At 31.6% G+C, this 15,497-nt stretch overlaps 1 protein-coding gene across 1 annotated transcript; it reads left to right on the top strand.

Moving 5' to 3' along the window:
* The first annotated feature begins 7,159 nt into the window (after positions 1 to 7,159).
* LOC114187894 (methionine S-methyltransferase) lies at positions 7,160 to 14,731 on the top strand. The gene is made up of 12 exons (XM_028076298.1): positions 7,160 to 7,535; positions 7,618 to 7,811; positions 7,897 to 8,103; positions 9,098 to 9,193; positions 9,623 to 9,811; positions 10,101 to 10,289; positions 10,383 to 10,619; positions 10,965 to 11,099; positions 11,934 to 12,254; positions 12,372 to 12,551; positions 13,112 to 14,080; positions 14,201 to 14,731. The coding sequence occupies exons 1-12, from the start codon at positions 7,304 to 7,306 to the stop codon at positions 14,522 to 14,524; spliced, it is 3,273 nt and encodes a 1,090-aa protein (XP_027932099.1). The 5' UTR covers positions 7,160 to 7,303; the 3' UTR covers positions 14,525 to 14,731.
* Positions 14,732 to 15,497: the final 766 nt, after the last annotated feature.

The raw sequence follows: 15,497 nt of genomic DNA, 5'->3' as shown, positions 1-15,497 counted from the left end.
AGAATCTAGAAGAATCCCTGGTATGTAGGTATATTTGTTAAAATAAAAACAATTTATCTTATTCTAACTTTTGAATAATGATAGTGAAGTATTTGTCTTAATAATTGCTTTGCATTTATAATTAACTATGCAAAATAATTTATAATTAACCATGCAAAATAATATTGAATACTAACTGTAATTATGATCACGACTTAAAATAATATTTTACTTTCTCGAGGATTAAATGAAATATTAAATTCATTATATATAGAGTTACTTGAATGTGATAAAATGTATTTCTTATTAATTATGGAGAACTTTGGACGATTACTTGATTGGTCGTCAGCCTGTTCTATCATTGTGAATATATTGACAAGATAATACATATTCTTTTATAACTGTTCATTGATGCTAAGGGACTAACGGTAACAAGCCGTCTTTGTATTTGTATTTCTGTTCTGACCTTTATCTGATTATGATGTATTTTATGAGTATGTTTTTGTAGGTATTTAGATGGAGGTGTTATTATGTTTGATATAAGCATTAACGACAAGAAGGTTATATGAATTTCATGACTTAACTGGGTGATTTAAACCTATGAATATTGTGATGTATAATCAAAACTTTTTTTATTAATAGAACCTTTAGTTTTGAGGGCTATTGTGGGTCTAGGTATCAATCTTATATTTCATAGATAGAATTTGTGAGAATCAACACAATATCTACTTGTATGCATAGCAAAACCCTAAGGGTTATGTAATTATGAATTGTAGTATTTAAATTTTTTAACTAATTATGATTTTATTTTTAAAATTATCTTAGAAATAGAAATAAAGAAATAGCAGTTAGAGATTATTGAGATAAATTATTTTAAATCATATATGAGATGTAATTCTAAAAGAGAGATAGGGAGAGAGACAAATAGTCATAATATTTAATTGACGATAAAGGGATAATAAGTAATTTTTTTGTAATTTTACTCATGAATTTTATTTTACAATATAATAATACATGAAAGATTAAAATTTTCTTAGGGTATGATATTTTCACAAATAAAATTTTAACAATTTTGACAAACTACTTTATTTTTAAAAAGATAAAAAAAAAGTACTATTTTATTATTTTATTTTGATTAAAAAATAAAATCAAAATTAATTAATTTAATTTTACTTATAAAAACTTTGTCAAGTTTGTAAAAAAAAAATATCAAAAAATTATTTTTCATTTTCTTAAAAGGTGTAAAACAAAATTGAAAGACAATAAAACTTTATTTCATACACATATTTATTTTGAATAATGGATATGAAAAGAAATTGTTTTTGTCTCATTGTTACCAATATCAGATAAGTCATGGCTTTTAGAGACTTAGGAAGAACTAGTGGAATTATGAGTAATACAAAGAGGAAAAAATTATAGATGACATCACTGGTTTCTCTAGCCTGTTTTGACTGTCCAACCACATTTAATTCGTTCTATTCTTCATTTGCCAAAAATTGATTGGATCAAGCTAGTTTGCCAATGGAAAACGGGTTAGAATCTCTAACTTGCCGCGCCATAGGACAACCTACCGAGGTGACCAGCCATGTTTGTAAAATTTTTTAATATTTTTATTTTTTTTAGATTACTTTCAAATTTTTGTATATATTATGCTTATTATAAATATATATATATATATATATATATATATTAATAAATAAGTATTTAGAGTATATTTAATTGTCTAAGTATTTTTTAAGTTTCTAATTTATCAATTAATATCTTTAATTGGATAAATAAAAATAATTATTAGATTTACATGTTAAATTACTCTATTATTAAATTAATGTCATGCATCTTGCATGTTATCATGCTAATGACATGATTGCATGATATAAATAAGCCATGCTTAATTGCAAATTTTATGTGCACATCATACACCATAATTGACAACTCTAAGTGCGTGGCACCATGAAACGACATGTAGCAGAACTCATTGACAAGATTGAGAAAGTATGCAATGAAGGGCATCAAACTGAAAGTGTCTCGATGCATATTCCTTCAACCCAAGAACAAAAGGGTCCTTCAAGTGATACAATTGGGCAACGTCGAACCAGGAGACCACTCTCCGTGGATGAGGTAGAAGCTCTTGTGCGCACGGTTGAATTACTTGTAGTTGGGAGAGGTATGATGTTATCAATAATATCAGTATCAATTTACCTGTATGTGGATAACTGACTTTCTAATAACATTTATACCATCAAGAAGGTGGCGCGAGGTTAAGCTACGAGCTTTCTCGGATGCAGACCACATGACTCTTAGAGATCTAAAGGTATGATAGATCTTTGTTTTGTTTTTTTCTTACTACAATTCTTATTAATTCTAATTTGATGTAATTCTAATTTGATATGACGGGATAAATGGAACACATTAGTGCACGTGACAAGAATTCTCCCTGAGCGAAGGAGGGGTGAGCCCATACCTCAGCAGCTCTTTGATACACTCTTAACTGCTCATACTCTTGGATAGAGTCTATATGGATAGAATCTAGAAGACTGTCTGGTTTGTAGTTATATTTGTTAAAATGAAAACAATTTATCTTATTCTAACTTTTGAATAATGATAGTGAAGTATATGTCTTAAAAATTTGTTTGCATTTATAATTAACTATGCAAAAGAATTTATAATTCACCATGCAAAATAATATTGAATACTAACTGTAATTATGATCACGACCTAAAATAATATTTGAATTTCTCGAGGATTTAATGAAATATTAAATTCATTATATATAGAGTTACTTGAATGTGATAAAATGTAGTTCTTATAAATTATGGAGAACTTTGGACGATTACTTGATTGGTCGTCAGCCTGTTCTATCATTGTGAATACATTGACTTATTAATTCATATTCTTTAGTAATTATTCATTGATGCTAAGAGACTAACGGTAACAAGCCGTCTTTGTATTTCTGTTATGACCTTTATCTGAATATGATGTATTTTATGCATATGGTTTTGCAGGTATTTAGATGGAGGTGATATTATTTTTGATATAAGCATTAACGACAAGAAGGTTATGTGAATTTCATGAGCTAACTGAGTGCTTTAAACTTATGAATATTGTGATGTGTAATCAAAACAACTTTTTTTATTAATAGAACCTTTAGTTATGAGAGCTATTGTGAGCAGTGGCGGAGCTTTTACAGGGCAGGGGAGGGCCACGGCCCCCCCAATTTTTCATTTAATTTTTAAAAATTTATATATTGAATTTTTTAATATTTTTATAAAATTTTAAATCAAATATATATATATATATATATATATATATATTAAAAATTATTAAAAATTAAATTATGTATTTTTTATTTCTTTGGTTTAATTATTTTTTAGGTTCTTGATAAACTTGAGAACTTTTGATTGAGTCATGATAAATTTTTGTGATGCAGTGAGTACTAATTAAGTATATGATGTTAACTTTTTTTCTTAATGGGATGATGTGGCTCTTAAGGGGCTGCGTAATTATTATCTTTCCAAGTCACTTTGCTGACTTGTGACCTATATCATTTTATTATTTTAAAATTTTGTAATTTAAAATTTTATAATTTATTATAGTTAGCATTATTATTTTTTGTCTCATGAGCCTTTGTATGTTCACTTTTTATAATGAATTTTCAATTGTAACTTGATTACTAGAGTTTTTTTTCTTAATTATATCTTTGAACTTTTCATTAAATTTTAATAAACTATTTTTGAATTTCAAACTTAAAATAAGAAGGTCAATTGATGAAGAGTAAAAAAATTTATATTTATTTTTTAAAAATAATAAAAGGAAAACTACCCACGAAGATGAAAATGAAAACAAATTCAAATTCTTTACATAAAACAGAATATCGTACTTATAATTCAATTGTTCAATTGGGGGAGTCATTTCTTAAAGTTAAAAAATTACAGGTGATGATGAATTTGATATTAATTCTTTGAAACAATATTATACAGGAAAACATATTCAAATATGAGAATATCCAATAAGTAAAAAGGATGAAATTAGGATAGCGTATCTAAAATGATGTTCATATCAAATACAACTTCAAAATTTTGAATATATTAATTTGGCTCCCCCATAATTATTAGTCAAGATCCGTCACTAATTGTGAGTCTAGGTATCAATCTTATATTTCATAGTTGGAATTAGTGAGAATCAACACAATATCTACTTGTATGCATAGCAAAACTCTAAGGGTTATGTAATTATGAACTGTCGTATTTAATTTTTTTAACTAATTATGATTTTATTTTTAAAATTATCTTAGAAATAGAAATAAAAAAATGGCAGTTAGAGATTATTGAGATACATTATTTTAAATCATATATGAGATGTAATTCTAAAAGAGAGATAGGGAGAGAAAGAAATAGTCATAATATTTAATTGAAAATAAAGGGATAGTAAGTAATTTTTTTGTAATTTTACTCATGAATTTTATTTTATGATATAATAATACATGAAAGATTGAAATTTTCTTAAGCTATGATATTTTCACAAATAAAATTTTAACAATTTTGACAAACTACTTTATTTTTAAAAAGATAAAAAAAAGTACTATTTTATTATTTTATTTTGATTAAAAAATAAAAAAAATTAATTAATTTAATGTTACATGTAAATACTTTGTCAAGTTTGTAAAAAAAAAAATGTCAAAAATTTATTTTTCATTTTCTTAAAAGGTGTAAGAACAAATTGAAAGACCACAAAACTTTATTTCATACACATATTTATTTTGAATAATGGATATGAAAAGAAATTATTTTTGTCTCATTGTTACCAAAATCAGATAAGTCATAGCTTTTAGAGACTTAGGAAGAACTAGTGGAATTATGAATAATACAAAGAAGAAAAAATTATGGGTGACAACACAGGTTTGTCTAGCCTGTTTTCACTGTCCAACCCAATTTAATCTGTTCTATTCTTCACTTGCCAAAAATTGATTGGACCAAGCTAGTTTGCCAGTGGAAGACGGGTTAGAATCTGCAGCTTGCCGCGCCATAGGACAGGCTAGCGGGATGACCCGCCATTTTTGTAAAAAAAATTAATATTTTTATTTTTTTTAGATTACTTTCAAATTTTTATATATATTATGTTTTTAATATATATATTTATACATATACTAGTAAATAAATATTTAGAGCATATTTAATTGTTTAAGTATTTTTTAAGTTTCTAATTTATCAATTAATATCTTTAATTGGATAAATTAAAATAATTATTAGATTTACATGTTAAATTACTCTATTATTAAATTAATGTCATGCATCTTGCATGTTATCATGTTAATGACATGATTGCATGTTATAAATAAGTCATGCTTAATTGCAAAGCTACTACAATTTTTACGTACCAATTTTCTGTGCACAACATACACCATAATTGGCAACTCTAAGCGGGCGGCATCATGAAACGACATGTAGTAGAACTCATTGAAAAAAGATTGAGAATCTCTGCAATGCAGGGCATAAAACTGAAAGTTTCTCGGTGCATATTCCCACAACCCAAGAACAAGGGGGTCCTTCAAGTCATACAATTGGACAACGTCGAACCAGGAAACCACTCTCCGTGGATGAGGTAAAAACTCTTGTGCGTACGGTTGAGATAAGTTTTCAAGGTCGAGAAAAATTAGTTAGCCATTGTTTTAGTGACTCAAAATCAGCCACTTAGTCATTAAAAAAATGATAAAAATTAACAAAACAGTGGGACTTTTTGAATTTAAAAAGTGCTATTATTGGTATGATAGAAATATGATAATCATTCTTTCCTCTAGTATTGCCACCGCCAAACACAATGGGATAAGTTTCGAGGCAAAAAAAAAATTACTTTGGTATTCTTGAAGTGACTCAAAAACAACTTAGTCTAAAAAAGGGTTAAAATTAACACAACAGTACGACTTTTTCAATATTAATATTGCTATTATTGGTAATGATGATGCATATGAGTTGTGATGTTGTAAATTTAAGTATATGAAATATATGAATGCGTATTTTGGTTTCTGGATGTTTGAAAATTGAATTGTTGGATGCTAAGAACTGAATTAGAGTACCTAAAATCAGTAGTGTCACATTACTGGTGTAGCGCCTGACAATGCAGAGTGAACCGTCAGACGATAGCAAGAGATAGGGAAGCCTTGTTGTCGTGACGCCCGACGGTGTTGTGGAATCGTTAAGCATGCCATTTCGCCTGGTGGTTTCATTGTGACCAACGACTCCCCTAAATTTTTTTAATTTATTTTTTTTATATATATTATAAAATTATATTTGTATTTTAAAATTTTGTATATATTAATATATTATTTATATTAATCCATGAAAAAAATTCTCCAACTTTTTTTATTTTTTTCTTTCGTTTTTCTCTTTTCATATTTCCATTTCTTTATCACTTTTCCTTTCTATCTTAATTTTCATTCTCAATCTTTTTTAAAATTAAATTGCACCATGATGAAATTGAAAAGTTAAGTAACATTTTGCACCTATCAAGTTCTTTTTATAAATAAGTTCATTTTCTATCTTTTTTTATTTTTTAAGCAATTTGTTTTTTCTTTTTTATGTAATAATGGACGATAATAAATCTATCATCTTCTAAATAGGTAAGGGTAATAATTTTGTATTAGAAAAATTACAATAAACCATAAAATGATTGAATTTTTTTCAAAAGAAAGACTTATGATTAAAAAAAAAGATACATCTACATTAATTAAACTTGAATATATATATATATATATATATATATATATATATATATATATATATATATATATATATAATCTAATTTTCGTCATTCCTAAATTTTTTGTACAAATTTCGTTATTAAATATACTTTTTTTCTCTGAATAGTTTTTTTATTTCAAAGGTTCTTTTTCCTTCTATCAATTTTTATTCCAATAGGTTTTTATCTAATAAAGTTTTATCGAGACATTAATTATTTAAACCCATCATTTTGTATTTATACATAAAACTTTTCCTCTTTAAAATGATGTATAATGGAAAACATACATATTTTTTTATTTCTTTTTCTTTTTTATTGTTATCTTTATTTTATAATATTTAATTGAATTTTTGTAATTGTTGGATGAATCACTCGTGGTTTGGTTTCTAATAATTTGGTCAGGTTATTATTAATAGAAAAGAAAAGGTCGTGCATGTTGAGTGTGAGTGTGAGAATCTCTCTCCACGGCTCCCTCTAACTAACTCATTTCATTAGTCATTCCTCTCTCTCTTGACTTTTCATTATTTGGTGACTTTTCATCATTTGGTTTGTTTGTTCAATTCTCTCTGAGAACTCAGAAGAAATTAGGAAAATGAGTTGGGAGACGGTTGATGAGTTCCTGGTGCAGTGCAAGCCATCTAGCGACGCTGCCTACGCCTCATTGCGATCGCTGCTGGAGCGCCTAGATAATCCCGAGACCCGTTCTCAGGCTCGGATCTTTCTTTCCCACCTTCAGAAGCGTTTTCCCACCAAGGACTCCTGCGATCAATGCTTTCAAACCTACCATTTTCGCATCGAAGATGTTTCCTTGGGTCAATACGAGGGTATTTATTTTTACCTTTACCAATTATTACTGTCATTGTTATTGTTATTGATTACTAAACCAATGCGTTGGTTGCATTGCAGGCCACCAAGGCAGAAACAAACTGACTACGATGGTCATTCCTAGCATTTTTCTCCCCGAAGACTGGTCCTTCACTTTTTATGAAGGGATTAATAGACATCCAGACTCCATTTTCAAGGATAGGACTGTTGCCGAGTTAGGTTGCGGAAATGGGTGGATTTCTATTGCCATTGCCGAGAAATGGTTGCCTTCCAAGGTTTCCTTCATCACTTTTCTCATCTCCTAACATTTCCCCCCTCTTCCTGCCTCCATCCCACAACACTTGCCATTAATTTCTGCAGGTCTATGGTCTTGATATCAATCCTAGAGCGGTCAAGATTTCCTGGATAAACTTATATTTGAATGCTTTGGATGAAAATGGCCAGCCCATCTATGACCGGGAGAAGAAAACGTTGCTGGACAGGGTAGAGTTCCACGAATCTGATCTTTTATCATATTGCAGGGAAAACGACATCCAACTTGAAAGAATTGTCGGATGCATACCTCAGGTCATTCCACAACCATTAGCTGTACACGTACATTATATTCATCGTCCAACTTTCATTAAGATGCAACCACCCATCTCTGAATCTTGAGCTGTAAAAGAAAGTTCATGGATGTTTTCTTAAACCCAAATTGCCTCATACTCCAGAGGGTTTTTTTTTTTTTTTTCGCGGCAAAATATATTTATAGTATAAGACTTGTGGTGCTCTAGCCCTTCTGCAGAAAATTTACAAGAGATAAACAAAGTTCTTCCCCTACTTTTGAATTTACTTTGTAGGATTTCAAAAACTTTGGGCAAAAGGTGTGATGCAAGACTGATATTTTTAAGCTTACAAGACTAATTTTTTTAATAGATAATGGATTGAACTTCGGATGCTTTTTACCTTTACTTTCGATGTACCAAAGTAATAATCATGGTGTTTGATTTGAAACCTTCGATTCATGGCTTATCTCGTTATTTTACTGTTTTTCTGGAAGCAGATAAAGATGGTTGATAGTTTTATTGAAAGATAAGGTCTTCGATTGTACTGTAGCTTTTTCCAGAACTTTGTAAACTAAATTATTCAATATTTCGCTACTAACAATTGTGCTACTAACAATTGTGACGGTTGGATTCACTTCCTTGAATTTCGATATGAACCTTGATTATGGACCGCTATGAATGATATAGACTTTGGCAACTAGTTCTTTTAGCAGTCATGACTTTAGTCGTGTTAGCATATAATGTTTTCTGTTAAAATCTCTTTTGTTAAGTTATTATTGTAGACTAGTTAGTGTTTCTTATAGGCTGTATTTTTGCGTTTATTGTTTTATGTTTTATCCTTATATAAAGGATACTGTACAAAATGTTGGTCATACAGAAAATATAACATTTTCAATTCCTTTGTCATACACTTTCTCTCTCAGTAGATTAGGTTTCTCAACAAATCGCAATGAATTTAATTTATCCCAGGATGTCTAGGCATCATCATTTGACTAATATTGGTTGACTCCCTGCAGATTCTTAATCCAAACCCAGATGCAATGTCAAAGGTGATAACAGAAAATGCAAGCGAGGAATTCCTTCATTCATTGAGTAATTATTGTGCACTTCAGGTAAATAAGATCCTTTTGTATTGGTCACCTGCTATATACTTGGAATGTCATTCATGTCCTGCATGTCAACATGCGGAACGCCAGATCTGAGCTTCCCCATTCCCAATTTAGAGGGTAAACAGAATAGATTTTTTTTTTTTTTTACATTACTTTCTTTAACTATCTACCTACCTAGATATGATAGTTACCTCAGAGCAACTTTTATGTATATGTTCCAGTGATAGCTGACGTATTAAACTATTCCATTATGTGAAGCTACGAGAATCTCCTTTTTCTTTAGACACCTTTTACTCACAAAAGTTGTCCCTAATTCAACTGACGATAGTGATCTTTTGGAACTTTAGAAATCCTTCGAGTTGATGTACTAGCGGCTTATTTATAACAAGAATGCATCATTCTCACTTTTATTTCGTCTTTTGTTGCGTCTAGGGATTTATGGAGGACCAATTTGGCTTAGGTTTAATTGCTAGAGCAGTTGAAGAGGGAATAGCAGTAATCAAACCAACTGGAATTATGATCTTTAATATGGGGGGCCGCCCAGGTCATGGTGTTTGTGAACGATTGTTTGAGCGTCGGGGTTTTCGCATTACAAAGCTTTGGCAAACTAAAATCATTCAGGTTAGGAACTACTCCTTCTACCCTATAATAATTGCACTTTCAAGTTTCTTCATACGAACAATAATAAATATTTGAGAATTAAGTTGAGCACAATTTAGAAATAAAAATATTATTGTTTCATTGAAAACCGAAAACATCAATCGATTTGAAAATTTTCCATTGCTAAAATTACTTTGAGCCAAACTTTTTATAAAGCTGCAACTAGTCACTTTGAGCGGGATGGGTATATGCTTTACTAGATGTCATTTCTCCAATGGAAGTATTATCTTATTGAGACGTATTGGTAAAGGCTGGTGACACAGATATTGCAGCCTTAGTTGAGATTGAGAAGAACAGTCCACACCGTTTTGAGTTTTTCATGGGACTTTCTGGGGATCAGCCAATTTGCGCACGAACTGCATGGGCTTATGGAAAGTCTGGTGGCAGAATTTCTCATGCTTTATCAGTGTACAGTTGTGAACTTCATCGCCCTAATCAGGTGCGGTACTTCAGGAAAGCTTGCTAATTCACTACAAGAATATTTATTGCCCTGGAGGAAATTTGAAGCACAATGCCATTTGTATACTGACAGGTTAAGGTTATTTTTGATTTTCTAAAACATGGATTTCAAGAGATCAGCAGCTCCTTAGATTTGTCATTTGGGGAAGATTCTGTTGCTGATGAGAAGATTCCATTCCTCGCTTATCTTGCAAGCACACTAAAAAGTAATTCTTATTTTCCGTATGAGCCACCTGCCGGAAGCATACATTTCCGCAATCTCATCGCTGGGTTTTTGAAGACTTATCACCATATTCCACTCACTGCCGAAGTAAGAATAGAGTGCTATTTTAATCATATAGGCTTACTGCTGCATGCATATACATTGCCACATTTAGTCTGAGATGATGCCTCATTAGATTACAACTGTATACTAACCTCTATTGTTATTTGTAGATATCTCGTCTCTGTAATGAAAAGTAAAAAAAAAAAAATGCAGTACTCTGCATAAGCTGTTCAGTTTTTTTGATCACATGTGCACCCTTATACTTGAGTCTGTAATTGGGAACTGCGTGTCCTACAGTATATATGTTTGGTCCGTAGAATGAAGTACAGTATTGTTTATTAAAAATAAAAATGTAATACAATATTGACTTCTTTTTCAATCTTGTGCAAGAATGTTGTCATTTTTCCTTCAAGGACTGCAGCAATTGAGAATGCTCTTCGCTTGTTCTCACCTCGCCTTGCAGTTGTCGATGAACATCTGACCCGGCATTTACCAAGGCTGTGGTTAACATCTTCGGCACTTGAGGTATGGAATAGACATGCCTTAGTATTTTTGAACTTGATTGACATTTTGTTCTGTATTATTATCCCAATGTGTTGAAATACAATTATGTGAACCGTTGTTGTCCTTGCTGTGAAAATTTTTCTAAATCAAGAATCGTTTCTAGAAAAAGTTCCTTTGTCGAGGAACACGTCTTTGAAAGAAATGCAACCCCATGCATGTTTGACTTTTCCGTGAAATTTTGTCCTGATTAGAATAACTTCTTAAAAGGCGCCCCTTGCGGAAGGGGGGCATTGGCTTGTTTGAGTGGGAAAATCTTTTCGTTGGCAATATAGTCCATGTATCCACATACGGATCCAAATTGTGCCATTGTTCCATTTAGACCGATTGTCAGAAGGATAGCTTTGACAGATGTATTGTAAGCTATAATTCTGACATCTGTAGCCGCTTTATACATATTTTTCTTCTATCAGAATAAATTAACTTGCTGCCATTTAAGCAATTTTAGGTGATGATCTAATATTTTCTGAATTATTGAGGGTTCGTTACATCTCATTATTCACCTTTTTTTAAAGTAGAGTAGGATTTGTTGTATTCAGCTGTATTACTTGATGTTATTTGACTGTCTTCGAGACTCATGCCCTTCCTTTTCTTTGTTGTAACTTTAAAACTCTAATGTGATCTTGAAAGACATGGATCCAGTTGTAAAACTTTTTACTATTAGTAGTGTGAGCTTCTAAAACCTTGAGGATTCCTTACACTGAAAATATGTCAAATGATTTTTTTATTTTCATCGATTGATAAGGATTTGGTTTAATTATTGCATTTTTTTCATGACAATTTTTATCTTTCTGGTAGAGCACAGGAGCTATGGACTCTTCAGATGATACCATTATGGTAATTGAAGCTCCCCGGCAATCGGACTTAATGATAGAACTAATAAAGAAGTTGAAGCCTAAAGTGGTGGTGACTGGGATTGCTCATTTTGAGGCTGTTACTAGTTCAGCTTTTGTGCACCTTTTAGATACAACACGAGACATTGGATCTCGTCTTTTCTTGGACATATCAGATCACTTTGAGCTATCCAGCATTCCTGGATCGAATGGGGTCCTGAAGTATCTTTCAGGAACTCCTCTGCCCTCTCATGCAGCAATTATATGTGGGCTAGTAAAGAATAAGGTAATATTCCCTATTCCCTGTTAACTTGGCTCACTTGGTCCAATTGGTAGACTTGTGTTTTGGCTTGACATCATCGATTTCTTATTGATAGCACCGACATAAGTTCATGTTTTACAGGTTTATCCTGATTTAGAAGTAGCTTTCGTCATTTCAGAAGAAGAATCCCTCTTTAACGCCCTGTCCAAAACCGTTGAATTACTGGAGGGCAATACTGCATTAATTAGTCAGTACTATTATGGCTGTATCTTTCACGAGCTTCTTGCTTTTCAGCTTGCTGGCCGGCATGCACCTGCTGAGGTCCGTCTCTTCTTTTTTACTTGTCTGTAAGTTTAAAAGTTGAGGTTGCTTTGTCTCTTCCTGCATTCAAACTGAAAATTGTGTTTTGAGTCTATTACGAATATCAGTGTCTGAATTTAACTGATGGAAGACCAAACATACTGTTATAATGCTAATGTCTGCTTCAACACGAAAAAAGGACAACCCAGATTCCATACCAAACTAATTTCATTCTCCAAGACATTAGAAATTTCTGGATACTTGAGCCAAACCTTATCTGCAGCATACATGATATGTGTTGATGCTTTGCTAATGACTTTCTTAAAATTGATTATTGTGTCAGAGCAATGTGTTAGGTTGACGTCACAAAGCAGAATATTCCTCTTTAAACATTCTTGTTCTTTGTGTTTTTGAAAACTGTTATTTGCAAGTTCCTTGTCGCTTATAAGGAGAGTATACGTTGAAAATCAATGCTAATATATTTCTTCTATATTCATGACTTGCAGTTGTCAGTTCATAAATTAGTCAATTCCCATATTTAGTTTTCTTATCCCATCAACACTAACTGCTGTCCTTTTCAGAGAAACTGTGAGAATGTCAAGTCAGTTGATATGATAGGATTTGCTAGATCAGCCTCGTTGGTCCTTAAAAACGATGAGTTATCTATTGATGGGGTAGAGAATGGGTCCCTGATTCACATGGACGTCGATCAAATCTTCTTGCCTGTTCCATCTCCTGTTAAGGCAGCTATTTTTGAAAGTTTTGCTAGACAAAACATGTCTGAGTCTGAAATTGATGTAACATCAAGCATCAAAAGATTTGTCAAGAGCAGCTATGGTTTTCCAACAGATAACGGCACCGAGTTTATATACGCCGACAGTTCGAAAGCCCTTTTCAACAAGCTGGTCCTCTGCTGCATCAACGAAGGTGGCACCCTCTGTTTTCCAGCTGGTTCAAATGGAAATTATGTTTCTTCTGCAAGATTTTTGAAAGCTGACATAGTGACAGCACCTACAGATGTCAAAGTAGGTTTTAAGTTCACTGAAAAGACACTCACCGGAGTCCTTGGGACCGTGAAAAACCCATGGGTGTATATTTCCGGTCCTACAGTCAATCCAACTGGCTTGATTTATAGCAACAATGAGATGGTAGAAATTTTAAGCACCTGTGCTAGATTTGGCGCAAGAGTTATAATTGATACTGCAGCCTCTGGTTTGGAATTTGACTGTGAAGGTTGGGGTGGCTGGGATATAGAGGGGTGTTTGTCTAAGCTGGATTCTTCAATCAAGCCATCGTTTTGTGTGTCTCTTCTTGGAGGACTGTCTCTGAAGATGCTAAATGGTGTTCTCAGATTTGGCTTTCTTATTCTAAATCAGCCTGTTTTGGTTGACACATTTTACAGTTATCCAGGATTAAGCAAACCTCATACTACTGTTAGATACGCTACAAAAAAATTGCTGGAGCTTAGAGAGCAAAAACCATCAAATCTATCAGATGCTGTTGTTGAACACACCGAGATATTGAGAACTAGATCCAAGCTCTTGAAACAGGTAATATAGGAATGCGAACTTTTTTTTGCTTGAATTTTATGATCTGTTTCTTCAAGTGATTGTGATCCTCTTTTTTTGTTCAAAGATTGCTAAATATGTTATTGGCGGTTATTACCCTAGGTTCTTGAGGAAAGTGGGTGGGATGTGCTTGAATCATGTGCTGGTGTGTCTGTTGTGGCTAAGCCCTCTGCCTATCTCAACAAGAATATTAAGCTGAAACTTTCACCAAAAGGCGAAGCAGACCATGGAAGTGCCACTGAGGAAGTAAAACTCGACGACTGTAATATTAGGACTGTCATTCTCAAAGCCACTGGATTATGCATCAATAGCGGGTCATGGACTGGAATTCCTGGATACTGTCGGTTCAATATTGCGCTTGAAGAAAATGATTTCAAAAAAGCTTTGGACTGCATTCTAAAATTTAGAGAAGTCGCGCTGGGTTAAAACTTCTGTCATTGGTACACGTTATTAAATATTCGGCCTCGGTTCACGTCATTCTTTTTGTCTTTCAGTTTCACTTTTCTGAGGGTAAGTTTTTTATTCCTTGTATTTTTCACGGTCTAACATGATTGATCTTTCATTGTCCGCTGTAATGTTTGCAATGTAAACTTTCTCAGTTCAAGTTATGATGATGGGATTATTTTCTTTACAGTGCCCCGTTTTTAACAACCATCCATGTTGAACAACCAAATTCCCAATTAAATTAAACTCACCAAGACATCACCTTTGAATTTAACTGAAGTTTAAATAGTTTGAACAATAATAACTTATTCCAGCGCCCTCATGAATGTTCGGCCTTTCACGGTTCGTTCCGTGCAAATTCACGTGAGTTCTCCTTATTGGACTCGATACAAATCAGTGATCTAGTTTATATTTAGTATAAATAAATTATATTTTCTATTTCCGCGAGAAAAATAAGTCATTGTAATGATGAACAATAAATTAAGTGTTAAATATTTATTTTATTTTTTAGAATAACACAAAAAGTGAGACCAAACTTTCCTTGCATGTATGAGATGATTTCAAAGACAAACATAATATGCATTAATATTATTTTTATCATTCTATTTTACATATAAATAATTGAAATAAAGAATATTAAAATAATCAATAAAATAATTTTTTTATTTAAATTTAAAATTCTTTAAGGTAATTTATTTTACATATTACTATTTTATTATTGTAAAATAACTAATTTTGTAAAAATGCATGTGAAATGTAACTTATATTTTTAAAAATTATTTGTACATCAAATCATTTTTAAAAATTTATTTTATTAATTATTATCTAATATAACATACAAAAAAATTATTTTATCCATCAATATTTTTACTCATTTTCTTTCACTTTTTGTAACATCGCTCTCCTCTTTTTCCTTTTCTTTCCTTTTACTTTTTTCCTTTCATTATAATTAGGA

Source organism: Vigna unguiculata, chromosome 6, assembly GCF_004118075.2.
Source record: "Vigna unguiculata cultivar IT97K-499-35 chromosome 6, ASM411807v1, whole genome shotgun sequence".
Taxonomy (NCBI): Eukaryota; Viridiplantae; Streptophyta; class Magnoliopsida; order Fabales; family Fabaceae; genus Vigna; species Vigna unguiculata.
This window is presented reverse-complemented; position numbering and strand designations above follow the sequence as displayed.